At 37.8% G+C, this 14,343-nt stretch overlaps 1 protein-coding gene and 1 long non-coding RNA gene across 3 annotated transcripts in view; one reads left to right on the top strand and one right to left on the bottom strand.

The window, feature by feature from the left end:
- The window catches only part of DNAJC5B (DnaJ heat shock protein family (Hsp40) member C5 beta), a 49,040-nt gene extending 46,921 nt beyond the window's left edge, over positions 1 to 2,119 (bottom strand). The window contains exon 1 of the mRNA XM_067711262.1: positions 2,001 to 2,119. Within this exon, the coding sequence (XP_067567363.1) occupies positions 2,001 to 2,119 (119 nt within the window). The remainder of the gene's footprint in view (positions 1 to 2,000) is intronic.
- Positions 1 to 14,343, top strand: part of LOC137209850 (uncharacterized) — a 132,480-nt gene that overhangs the window by 70,147 nt on the left and 47,990 nt on the right. The window lies entirely within an intron of this gene.

The raw sequence follows: 14,343 nt of genomic DNA on the forward strand, positions 1-14,343 counted from the left end.
CATGCTTCTTGAAGACGTTTCAGGTCCCATAGTTTACCACATGGTGAAGGTTCCAATTCAAAGCCAAAGAATTTTCCATCAGTAGATAAAAATGGAGAATTCAATAAATTTTGGTGGGCTAGTGATTTGGGAAAAAAATTAATCTGGAATCCTACCTTCATTCCTCATGTCAAAATAAACTCCAAATGGATCAAAGATTTAATATAAAAGCAAAATCATAAATGTACTAGAAGAAGATAATGGTTAATATTTTTATACTATTATAGTTGGGAGAGGCTTTCTAACCGCAACAGGTAAAACAAAAGCCATAAAGAAAATGACTAACAAATTTGCCTACCTAAAAATATTAAACTTCCATACAACAAAAAACAAACAAAAATAAGTTTAAAAACCGAATTCAAGGCCAAATCAAGAAGTAACTGATTAAAATCTGAAACCTTCATTTGTAGTTTGATTCATTTTTCTTCTAAAGGCACAGCTTTATTCCTCAATAAGTTAGGAAGTAATTGGAAATGTGCATCATCATTTATGTACAAGGATATTAAGTATAGTGAAAATTAAAAGAATTTACATGTTAAAAAGTAGCTCATAAAGTAATTAAGTTACAGAATAGCCCTAGGCTGCAGGCATTAAAAATCACAATATTAAACAGCACCAAAATATTTTCATGATAGGATCTTGTTAAAAAGAAAGCTAGTTAGTTGGTGGGAATGTAAATTGGTGCAGCCACTATGGAAAACAGTGTGGAGGTTTCTCAAAAAACTAAAACTAGAACTGCCATATGACCCAGGAGTTCCACTCCTGGGTATATATCCGAAAATGCAAAACTCCTAATTTGAACACATACATGCGCCCAATATAGGGATGGGGGAGTGGGAGGTACAAACTACTGGGTGTAAGATAGGCTCAAGGATGTATTGTACAACAAGGGGAATGCAGCCAATATTTAGTAATAACTGTAAATGGAAATTAACCTTTAAAAATTGTATAAAAATTAAAAAAGAAAAATTATATTTTCCTAAAATATGAAATGCAAGACGTTGGAAAAAAAATTTTAATGAAAAAATACAACAAACTAGTGAATGTAACATAAAAGAAGCAGACTCACAGGTATAGAGAGCAAACTAGTGGTTACCAGTGGCAGGGGAGGGGCAAACTACTGGGTGTAAGACAGGCTCAAGGGCATACTGTACAACACAGGGAAGAGAGCCAGTATTTTGTAGTAACTGTACATGGAAAGTAACCTTTAAAAATTGTATAAAAATAAATAAAATTGGGACAAGACAAAAAAAAAGACAGCTAGTTAGAGAATATAGATAAATCCAATTCAAGTGTAAAATGTCTTCTCTAGATTTTTTTTAAAAGACTGGAAGAAAAAATATCAGTGATAATTATCACTAGAGGTAGAATTATGGATAAATGTTGTTATCTTCATTTTTAGTGATTTCCAAGTTTTGCACAATAAGTAAATTATTTTTTTACTTAATCCTTTTAAAAATTCCTTGGTGCTTTGAAGAAAAAGGTATTCCCATTTTTCCCAAAAGTAGCTAACTTGGAATTAGATCAGATATGAAAGATCAAAACTGAAGACTTGAAAAGCATAGCACAATACAGCAATTACAAAGAAGCTCCCCTTTATTTATTTTTTTAAATCCCTCTACCAGATTTGGTGATGCTATCTCATGTGGGTTAAATGACAACTCCTGGTCATTTGCAGTGTTTGTCTGTATGTCTGTCTCTCTCTAACAATGCAGGCCTAGAACACAGGCTACCCTTTCCTAAGGCCCAGCATCACAAGAGAGTTCTTTCATAAAATCAGTGTGATGCCTGTCCATTCCCAACTGCTTATGCTGTAGAATAGGGAATGGAACATTCCAGGTCTGAGACCTGATTACCAGGTCTCAGCAGGAATTTTATGTCTTTAATTGGAGGCACTCGCCAATCACAAAATAACTATCACTAGCAGTACAGGAAATATCATCATTGAACCTCCTCTGTACCTGTAGGTTTTCTTAATTTCTTCATTTGATGCTCCCTTATGCAGACCAAGAATTTCATATAGAGCTTCTCCAGATGTTGACATAGTCCGCTGTCTTTGGTTAGGTGTGTTACATGCCATTTTCTCAAGCTGCAAAACCAGAGGGGAAATAGCCGTGAGGGTTATGCATACTAGATCCCACTCTCTCAAGGGAAGATAGTTCATTTCTGACCTTTTGTAAACTGACAGTCTGAAGTACATCTTTGTGTTAGCTGCAAAAGGAGGGGAGAAAAAGGTTAGGAAAGCCAACACTAGAGCTTCAGGTCAGTCAGGGTTTTAAAGGCTACAGGCAGCCATGCAAATGGAATATGGCTTTGTCCACATGGGTAAATAGAAGCAAAATGTTATCTAAATATCCAGCTAACTCGTAATTGTTAAAAGTCAGTCCTCGCAAGTCAGGCATATATAGATTTTTTTGGTCAGAATTTGCATAACTCCTTTTTTGTATCTTTTCCAAATTTAGCCAGCAATGGAAATAATCATCTATTTTACGTTGACTCTATTGGCCTAGCCGTTGTTAGAGTATGAGTTTTTAAAAGCAAACAAACAAAACGCAAAAAAACAACTTTCTGTAAGTATCAAAAAAAAAAAAATCCTGGTCTCATCTAAGAGCCTGGTTAGAACTTCTCTGCAGCTGTGGGATACCAAGTCCCCCAACAGTGCTCATGAGTTCGGCACACGAGATAGCACAGCACAGAAAGGGTTGTGCTGTCCCAAGTCCCAAGGAGCCATCTTCCTGCTGTGTTCTGGCTCTAGGGGGGAAGCACGGAGAAGCAAGCACACTGGGGACATTCCTGTGTCCACACTCAGCCTCGCCAAGCCTTAATGTCTTCACTTGTAATATGAGGATAATAAAGCCCACATCATAAGGATACCTTAAGGATTTAGAAATAATGCATATAATGTACCCAGGACATAGTAACTTCAAAGAACTATTTTTATTAAAGGAGGCACAGTGTGTAAGTCAGAGAGTGCACTGTAGTCAGACCCTGGGTTGGAATATTGGCCTTGCCGTGACCAGCTGCATAACCATCCCTATCTATAAATTGGAGACAAAAAAGTGTCTAAACTCATAGAGCTGTTGAAGAATTAAATAAGTTAATATATTAAAAAACAGAAACAAATACCAATGTTCATAGCAGCATTATTCGTAAAAGCCAGAAAAATGAAAATGTGGTATGTACATACAATGAAATATTACTCAGCTATAAAAAGAAATGGAATTCTGATACATGCTACAATAAGATGAACCTTGAAAACGTTATCTAAGTGAAGTAAGCCAGTCACAAAAGGACAAATATTGTATCTGATCCCTGTTATATGAGTACCTTGACTAGGCGTATTCATAGAGACAGAAAGTAGAACACGGACTACCAGAGGTGGGGGGGTGAGGGGGAAGTGGGGAATGGGGAGTTATTGCTTAATGGGTACAAATTTCTCTTTGGGATGATGAAAAAGTTCTGGGAGTAGATAGTGGTGATGGTTAAATATCACTGTGATTTTACTTCATGTCATTGACTTGTACAGTTAAAAAAGTAATCTTTATGTTGTATTTTATCACAAAAACAAAACAAGAAAAAATAAATAAGTAAAATTACTGAGATTGCAAGCTCCTCTGACCAGAAGTTCCTTGAAAATTACTGTCTATCTCTGGGCTTTGGGCTTTGGGCAGCAAGTGCTGTATGAACGTATATACCAGGGCTCAGGAGATGGCATCAGGGTTGTGGCGATACTTATGTTCAACACAAGGAATCCCTGGTGACAACAGTGGCAGCGGCAGACCCAAATGGGCACATCCCAGTGGTAGATGGGCTGGGTTGAAGCCAACCTTTGAGCTCTGCTTCCACCAGACTAATGACTGAACCACCACAGGCAAGAGCAGAGCCTTTTGGATGTCATTTGGTGGGTCAGGGTGGTCTTAGAGGCCCCTGAGACCGCAACATGGCACAGTGAGTGCTTGTGGTCCTAAGTAATTCGATTAAGAAGGACAATGTGCCGGGCTTCCCTGGTGGCACAGTGTTTGAGAGCCTGCCTGCCAATGCAGGGGACACGGGTTCGTGCCCTGGTCTGGGAGGATGCCACATGCCGTGGAGTGGCTGGGCCTGTGAGCCATGGCTGCTGAGCCTGCACGTCCGGAGCCTGTGCTCTGCAATGGAAGAGTCCACAACAGTGAGAGACCCGCGTATCGCAAAAAAAAAAAAAAAAGGACAATGTGAAGAACTTCAAAATGTTATTGTGAGCATTTAGCTTCTTGAGGGGAGAAAAGGAAGCCAGTGCTGGAGAAAGTCAGACCCCAAGCAAAAGTCCTGCAGCCCTGAAGACACTGGGGGAAAAAACTGACTTAACAGAGGACAACACCACAAGAACAAAGGCTCCTCTTTTGGCATGACTGTGTTGTCCCCTCCTCAGTTAGCCTTCCATGAAGGTGGAGCTTCTGGAGGCCAGAGGGGCCCTAGTCCCAAATGTCTGGTTCACACAAGGACAAGAGGAGGAGAAATCCTAATTTTGCTTGCCACAAAACAAAATCCAGCAGATGTCCATACTGACTGCCAGCCACTCAGTAAATCGTAGCACTTATTTTCACTACTGCTCTACCTTACCTCTCTTACCTACCATCACAATTTCCCTAGCAAGTAAGTAATTCAAGACTTGGGGCTGGGTCATTCATCCCTGGGTTCCAGTTCTGCAGCTCAGCCCTCTCTTGGAACCACAGCCCAACTGAATATTCACAACTGAAGGAAAAGTTGCCCAAGTAACTGACAGCCTCCCTACTTCTTTTCGGTCCCCTCTCTCCTGCTGCCACCACACACATATGCTCATGATACTGATGCTCTGCCCTACACTTCCACCTAACTGTTCCCAGGAATGGAGGCGACTGGTAGGTAGGTTTCTCACTAGTCACACTAAATGCCATGAATGAATGGGATTTGGAAAGTAGGGATTTCTGTGTGGCTTGGTAGACAAGGAATAGGACCACAGTCATCCTACTTGTCTCGGAGATTTTAAGATCTCGCTGGGTAGCAAGATCCCCAAAGTCACTAACTAAGAATATATCAACATTGGGGCTTCCCTGGTGGCGCAGTGGTTGAGAGTCCGCCTGCCGATGCAGGGGACACGGGTTCGTGCCCCAGTCCAGGAGGATCCCACATGCCGCGGAGCGGCTGGGCCCGTGAGCCATGGCCGCTGAGCCTGCGCGTCCGGAGGCTATGCTCTGCAACGGGAGAGGCCACAGCAGTGAGAGGCCCGCGTACCGCAAAAAAAAAAAAAAAAAAAAAAAGAATATATCAACATAATGATTCAAATCCTAGGACCGTAGAATATGGAGTTAGAGGTCATCTAAGCCAACTTAACAAATGCCTTTTGGGGCATTCTGACCAGAGATCACTGTAGCAGACAACTTTACTATTAGCCTATTAGCTCTCCTTTCTCCTCCTACTGCGCTGCAGCATAGGCAGGTGAGACCTGCCTCAGTCTTACGTGATCTCAGTTGAATAGACCAGGAGTGTGTACCTCACCCAAGCCAAGTCAACCAGGTCAACCAGAGTCCTCCCCTAAGATTTTTTTGTTTTGTTTTGGATGTAGAACAATCTCTCAGATGGTAAAACTTGTAAAATGTAAAATTTGGGTATTGTTGGCTGGCCTGAAATGAGAGAGATTGAAACAGACCTGCAGAAGAGGAGAAGTGGCAGGAGATGGACAGAGAGCCTTGGTGGGGTTCAGTCCCCTGGTTCCAGTTGTTTTCGGGTACACTTGCAACGCATTCCCTCCCACAGTTTGTCCATCAACCCTTCCTTGGGTTGAGGCAGTAAAATTCCTCCCTGTACACAAATGCATATACATTGTTTTCTTTTGAGCATGTCTTAGCTATAAATAGATTCTGGTCACTGTCAACCAATACTCCTTAGTGTCATGCACCTCAGTTAAACATCAGTAGCCGTTCCCTGAGCACCTTTAAGCCAGGCTTAGCCACTGTGGATTTTTCTTAAATCACTGCAACCTACTCTACCTTTAAATTGAAAGTGGCTTGCAGGTACTTGAGAATGAATACTTCAGGGACATAACAATGGTATATATATATGTGTGTGTGTGTGTGTGTGTGTGTGTGTGTGTGTATATACACACACACACATATATATATATAGATATAGATATATATATACATACACTAAGGTATTCAAACCAAACAGATTCAGATATAGTGTATAGACATTACTAGTATGGATAAAAGAAGCAGTGAAAAATCTGGGTCAAGACATTTTCAGAAGGAAAGTTTGTAGCGAGCTAGTCAAGAGAACTAAGAAGAAATAAAAATATGAAAAATAGTTACCTTTATTGCTCTCTATATTCAAAAGAAAATTTCAGTTTGAGGGAATAAAATGTATTCACTCTTCATCATCTATCTCATGAAATAAGAGAGAGGCCATGGCTTGCATAAATCAACAGATTGTCCTAAAATCAATTTCAACAAGGCACAAACATGCACAGTTTCCCAATTTTGACTGGGACTTTATTTTTCCAAGACTGCCCCCTAAAGTTATTCCAGGTGAGGAACAAGAGAGGGAGGTCACTTGGCGGGAGGAGTCCTGGAAACAATCTGGGGTTCCCCCTTCCCTGCCCCACAGCCATCCCTTTACATACGCCTCTCCCCAATGGAAAAAGAAGGCAGATTCCATCTCTCAAATAGTTCTGGACTTAGAAACTCACGCCCAGGAAGACATGGTAACTGGCTATTCCTTTGGTTTATGTATTTTTTCATATCATCCTTTATTTAGAAATCTAATCACACTGTAATCTATTCCTGCTAAGTGAAATCCAGTAGCTGACTTTCTTTATGTTGTGGATTGAATAATATTCAGAATGGGTTGTTACAGAGTTCGGAATTTGTTTATTTTCTGTTTCATCTTCTTTGCCCTATTCCCAAGAGATCAAAATATTTCTTTTTAGACGACAACATCAACGTCTCTTATTTGAGGTACTTAAAAAAAGTTACATCAACATTGGAACACAAGAAGAAGATAGTTGGTCAATAGCTGGTCAGTGTTGTTAGTAGTTGGCTGACTCTATAAACTGAACCATAAAGGAACCCAAAGACTGCAGGGTTGCTTTCTGTGTGTCAAGCAACAACCTGCTATTTTTCTGTGCCCTTGCTGAGCTGGAAACCAGACTCTTCATATATTATTAATGCAGATGACATTTAGTGTCAAATTCAATAGAGTAATACATTGAAACCCTTAGTTGTTTATTGTGTGAAAATAAAGACATTATGCCAAGAACATACTAACTACAGAGCAATAGTCAAAACATCTCCTAAAAACTCTCCTTAAACTTAAATAATGGAGTCATACACTTGTTTAATTCCCTATATAAAATATAATCTTTATGAGTTCTTCCTCTGTAGCCTTTTGAATGCTAATATTCCTATTCAAAACTCAAGTCTTTATTATTTATTCATAGTCTCTCATCTGTACTATCCTATCGAGAAAAAGCTGTTATGCAAAGTTATTAAGTAATTTAATTTTGATCATGATAAGTGCATGACACTTAATCATCTGAACTTAAATTACTTTCTAGCTGCGTTACAGTCCATTAATATCATAATATCTTAAACCACTGACCACTAAAGTCACTACCAAGCCACATACAGCTTACCTGTCTCTTGATAAAGATATAATTGAAAGAACGTTCAGCACTCCAATGGTGACAGACATCCAATTCAAAATAAACACATATTTTAAAGGTTCTAATTCCAGGAGCCCTACAAACGCTGTTCTAAATTTTTCATGTTGACATGAAATGTTTCCTTCAGAGTAAAAGAAGCTTCACCTCTGTCTATTATGTGAATTCTGAAAATGGAAAAAAAATCAAACTATGCCTTTCTTGGCAGGGTCCCTTCACGGCTGAGAAAATGAATGTGAGCAGGGGAGATTAGATCATTAAACAGCAAAAACACTTCTGATGGCTGTGATTGGAGGAGCCAACATGTTTCACCATTTTTTAATTACTTCTATAATTCCTCTATAGAAATCTGTTTATTGGAGCAAGATCTCCTTATTCAAGGGGCGTTGTATCTTAAAGCTAAACACACATCCAAAATGCTAACCTATGTTTTAAAGTAATAATTCTCCCTAGTGTGGTTACAGTTTGCTATTGAAAAATAATTACCTCTTGACTGCCCTGGTACTTCTATAAACAGCAACCTGAAGATGAGACAACTTGGGAATCTTACAAATAACCCATAGTACCTGTTCCTTTAACTCCGATTCTGTGTTTTCAAACAGGAATAACTTGCTGTTTTCAGCTGGTCTGGAAATAGATGTGCAAAGAAATAAAGAAAGGCAACAACAAGGAATTGTTTCATACCTGTTCCGCTCTTTCAGAGTAAACGGCTGCTCCTTTCCGTCGTTCCCATGCGAGCTTAAGCGGGTCAATGGCGTCGAGTTACTTTTGATTTGTTACTCTATCAGCCAATTGGTTATCCCTCTGGAAAACATAACAAAGAGAGAATAAAACATGCATGACCACAAAGCTTGCCATTACAAGGCATCCAGTGATACCAAAATACATGCTACCTCTAATTCGATCATTAGTCAACTGTACAAGGCATCCAGTGATACCAAAATACATGCTACCTCTAATTCGATCATTAGTCAACTGTTGCTTGGCTCAGCCAGATGCTGCTATGGAATTGCTTCCAGGTTTCCACCAGAACTTTCAATCAAGAAAATGTGCTATCTCCTGACATGAAAAGTGGGTTCTTTTTTTTTTTTATTGAGATATAGTTGACATATTTAATTCATTTCAGGTGTACAATGTAGTGATTCAATATTTGTATATATTGCTAAAAGATCACCACGGTAAGTCTAGGTAACATCCATCACCATACATAGTTACAAATTTTTTTCTCGTGATGAAAACTTTTAAGATCTACTCTCTTAGCAACTTTCAAATATGCCATACGGTATTATTAACTATAGTCACCATGCTGTACATGACATCTCCATGGCTTATTTTATAGCTAGAAGTTTGTACCTTTTGACCCCCTTCACCCACTTCACCCACCCATTACCACGACCACTCCCCCCCACCCCCCTCTGCTTATGGCGCCCACCAATCTGTTCTCTGTATCTGTGAGCTCAGGTTTGTTTGTTTTCTTTTAATTTCACATGTAAGTGAGATTATATAGGTTTGTCTGAATTATTTCACTTAGCATGATACCCTCAAGGTCCATCCATGTTGTCATAAATGGCAAGATTGCCTTCTTTTTTATGGCTAAGTGATATATACCGCATTTTCTTTATCCGTTCATCCATTGATATACACTTAGGTTGTTTCCATATCTTGGCTATTGCAAATAATGCTGCAATGAACATGGGGGTGCAGGTATCTATTCGAGTTAATGTTTTCTTTGGATAAATACCCAGAAGAGAAATTGCTGAAATATATGGTAGTTCTGTTTTCAATTTTTTGAGGAAACTCGGTACTGTTTGCCATAGTTGATGCACCAATTTACATTCTTACAAACAGTGCGCAAGAGGCTCCATTTTCTCCACATTTTCGTCAGCATGTGTTATTTGTAGACTTTTTGATGATAGCCATTTGGACAGGTGTGAAGTGATATCTTACTGTGGTTGTGACTTGTATTTCCCTGATGATTAGTGTTGTTGAGAGCCTTTTCATGGACCTGTTGGCCATCTGCATGTCTTCTTTGGAAAAATACCTATTGAGATCCTCTATCCATTTTTTATTTGGGTTGCTTGCTTTTTTGCTATTGATTTGTATGAATTCTTTATATATTTTAGTTATTAACCCATTATCGGTTATATGATTTGCAAATACTTTCCCCCATTTGGTAGGTTGCCTTTTCACTTTGTTGATGGTGTCCTTTGCTGTGCAGAAAGTTTTTAGTTTGACATATTCCCACTTGTCTATTTGTGCTTTAGTTGCCTTTGCTTTTAATGTCAAATCCAAAATATCACCAACACCGATGTCAAGGTGCTTACCACCTACATTTTCTTCTAGGACTTTTATGGTTTCAGGTCTTACCTTCAAGTTTTTAAACCATTTTGAGTTGATTTTTCTGTACGGTGTAAGATAACGGTCCAGTTTCATTCTTTTGCATGTGGTTGTCCAGTTTTCCCAACACATTTATTGAAGAGACTGTCCTTTCCCCAGTGTATATTCTTGGCTCCTTTGTCATAGATTAATTGACCATATGAGCGTGGCTTTATTTCTGGGCTCTGTGTTCTGTTCCATTGATCTGTGTGTCTGTTTTTATGCCAATACCATACTGTTTTGATTATTATAGCATTTATATTAATAATATAGTTTGATATCAGGGAGTGTGATACCTCCAGCTTTGTTGTTCTTTCTCAAGTTTGCTTTAGCTATTCAGAGTCAAAGTGGGTTCTTTTTAATTTTATTTTCCTTTGGTCTAAGCCTAGTACTAATCAGTTGCTTTAAAATTACTGGAAGGACCATATAACATTAATAAGGGTGAAACTCTAATTTCTCACTACATTAATTCACCTGTTTTTATAGCTGAACATTTTACCCTAATCTTAGTTAAGAGGCACTGATTCACAGTGGTGACTGAGGTGGTTTTAAGAATTAGGGATTTCTTGGGACTTCCTTGGCGGTCCAGTGGTTAAGACTCCACGCTTCCATTGCAGGGGGCATGTGTTCAATCCCTGGTCAGGGAACTAAGATTCTGCATGCCAAATGGCACAGACAAAAAAATTAGGGATTTCTTGTTAAAACAATGGTCAAAGTCTCATATAAAATACAAGGTCACAAGAGAGAATAGTTCCCTATGATTTTGAGTAAGATCGTACAGACTGAAAAAGTCTTAAGTCAAATGAGACAGGTATTACTCCTGAATTTTGCAAAATGTGGTCTGGCTCCTGAAGTTGAAGGTAGTGTTTAAGTTTGCTGCTTAGTATGACAGGTAGCAAATCCTAGTGCTATTTTGTATAAACATTTCAGAGCACTCTCACCTCTAGATATCGTTGTTTTTCTTCAGATACAAAGGCTATTTCTCATAGATCCTGATTTCCAGCCAGAGTTTAGAAAGCAGCCCATCATCATGCAGATAAATGGGGCAGGGGTGGGGGGAACTAAAGACATGTAAAGCTAAATACCCAAGTTCCATCATCCCTTCAGCTTAAGGACAAACGTCCTTTTTTTTTTTAAATTGAAGTATAGTTAATTTACAGTGTTGTGTTAGTTTCAAGTGTACAGAATAGTGATTCAGTTATATATTTATGTGTGTATATATATATACATACATATATGCGTGTATGTATTCTTTTTCAGATTCTTTTCCATTATAGGTTATTATAAGATATTGAGTATAGTTTCCTATGCTATACAGTAGGTCCTTGTTGTCTATCTGTTTTATATATAGTAGTGTGTATATGTTAATCCCAGACTCCTAATTTATCTCTCCCCCACCCACCCTGCTATCCCCTTTGGTAACCATAAGTTTGTTTTCTGTGTGAGTCTATTTCCATTTCATAAATAAGTTTGTTTGTATCAGTTTTTTAGATTCCACATATAAGTGATATCATATAATATTTGTCTTTCGTTGTCTGACTTACTTAATATGATCATCACTAGGTCCATCCATGTTGCTGCAAATGACATTATTTTATTCATTTTTATGGCTGAGTAATATTCCATTATATATATCTATATATCTATATCTATATAAGTATGTATATAGATATATGCTACATCTTCTTTATCCATTCATATGTCAATGGACATTTAGGTTGTTTCCATGTCTTGACTATTGTAAATAGCGCTGCTGTGAACATTGGGGTGCATGTATCTTTTCAAATTAGAGTTTACTTTGGATATATGCCCAGGAGTGGGATTGCAGGCTCATATGGTAACTTTATTTTTAGTTTTTTAAGGAACCTCTGTACTGTTCTCCATAGTGGCTGCACCAATTTACATTCCCACCTACAGTGTAGGAGGGTTTCCTTTTCTCCACACCCTCTCCAGCATTTATTGTTTGTAGATTTTTAATGATGGCCGTTATGACTGGTGTGAGGTGATACCTCATTATAGTTTTTATTTGCATTTCTCTAGTAATTGGCAATATTGAGCATCTTTTCATCTGCCTGTTGGCCATCTGAATATCTTCTTTGGAGAAATGTGTATTTAGGTCTTCTGCCCATTTTGTGATTGGGTTGTTTGTTTTTTGATATGAAGCTGTATGAACTTTTTGTATATTTTGGAAATTAAGCCCTTGTCGGTAGCATTATTTGCAAATATTTTCTCCCAACCCGTAGGTTGTCTTTTTGTTTTGCTTAGGTTTCCTTTCCTGTGCAAAAGCTCTTAAGTTTAATTAGAAGGGCAGTGTCCTTTGATGAAATGAAAATAGTTGCTATATTAATATGATGAGATTATGGGTGATGTTTTTTTAAAATTGAGGTTTAAAGCCTCAAATTCAGTTTAATATATAGTCTTAGTAAAATCCATTATTTTTATACCATTAACCACTCTCTTCTTAAATCATTACTTTTTAATTTTTTAATATTGGCTAAACCATGAGTTTATAATTTTTTTAAGTATTGCAAAACTCTTAGGTGAAGTAAAACTACAGCTGTTTCTCAGAGAGAAAACATAGTTTCTTATTCATCTAGTCATTCAACAGTTGGTTACCTACTAGGTTCTAGGCATTGGGCTAAATGCTAGAAATATCCTGGTAAACAAAACCAAACACAGACTCTGGGTTTGTGGTTTACAGAGTTACAACCTACCAATAGAGACAGATATTAATCAAATGATCACTCAAATAAGTATAAAAGTAAGACTTTGGAGAGATGTAAGACTATGTAAATCAGTGGAGCAGGGGAAGATCAGAAAAAGCTTCCCTGAACAAAAATAACCAAGCAGATAACTGAAAAGAACTAGATGAAGGGATTGTTTGTAGAAGCAAATATATTCTAGGCAGGTGGAAGAGTACATTCAATGGCCCTGGGCACTTAAATTGAAGAAATAAAAGATTCATGCTGATGTGTGCTCTAATACATAGGATGTCAGCACATGCCTATACACACATGGCTTCTGATATATAATCTAAAGATACAGCCAGAGATTAATGGAATCATATTCCACTAAAACAGGTGAGGCTTTCTAGAAATGGTGCGCTTCAAATGATATTTGTAAAAGGACATAACTCATGGTAAGCACATAAATAACTCCTTGATGCAAAATGCACCAAATGTACTATAAAAGCATTGCCAATATAATCATTGAAGTTTGAAGAGGGGAACCTAGAAAATATCCAAGATTGAACCAATGTGGCCTTTCTAGAAAATTGGAGAGAGAAGTCTGTGTGTGTGTGTGTGTGTGTGTGTGTGTGTGTGTGTGTGTGTTTGGGGGTGGGGGCATTGCATGCAAATTTTCCCTGTGTATTCTATTTATGGGGTCTTCACTATTCCCTTAGGTGCTCCTAGAGTCCTTTTATATATCTCTCTGAATTACCACATGGGGTTAGGGTTATTATAATAAATGATTAGTACCAATACATCATCATAGAATCTGCAGCAGGTACTAGATGAATTTGAATATTTGACTAAAATAATCTAAGAATCATAAACATTAGGGTACATAGTGCTTAATGTAAACTTCATATATCAGCAGGTGCAAGCACCACTCATTTTGAACATGTGATGTCCAAGGGCACATAGTTCCAACAAATAAATCCTAATCTAAACAACCCAATGCAGTGAACAAAGGCATTATTATCGCTATCACTGTTACTATAATTACCCTTCTACATTATTATTATTATTATTATTGCTATATATGGAATTCAGGCCACCCACTTTATAAATTTCATGGGATGAGTCATCTGGGTAAGCTTCATTCTGTTAAGTGAATTTAGAAAGGAAAAAGATAAGTTATTGCCTTGACTGTGTAAAATTAAGAGGCTGTTGGCGACCACTCCAGCAGCACCTCAAACAAAATTACGGAACAATTCTGGCAATTCTTCTATAAAATCAAGTGTTTATGTTTCAGAATGCAAATTGGTTAATTCCTATTACGTTGCCTAATTTTCCAAAGTTAAAAAATGTCCCTTTTAAAAAGAGGTTACAAAAACAAAAAAAAAAAGAGGTTACAAAGGGAATGGAATTTTAATGTGCCTAAATCTGTAAATATGAAGAAAGCATAGAATCATAGAAGGCTAAGGGAGATGGTAACCACAAATCAAAAACCTACATAGATATACAAAAACTAGAGAGAAAGGAAAACAAGCGTACCACTAAAGAAAATTATTAAACAACAAAAGAAGA

The sequence above is a fragment of the Pseudorca crassidens genome, chromosome 17, assembly GCF_039906515.1.
Source record: "Pseudorca crassidens isolate mPseCra1 chromosome 17, mPseCra1.hap1, whole genome shotgun sequence".
NCBI classification, from domain to species: domain Eukaryota; kingdom Metazoa; phylum Chordata; class Mammalia; order Artiodactyla; family Delphinidae; genus Pseudorca; species Pseudorca crassidens.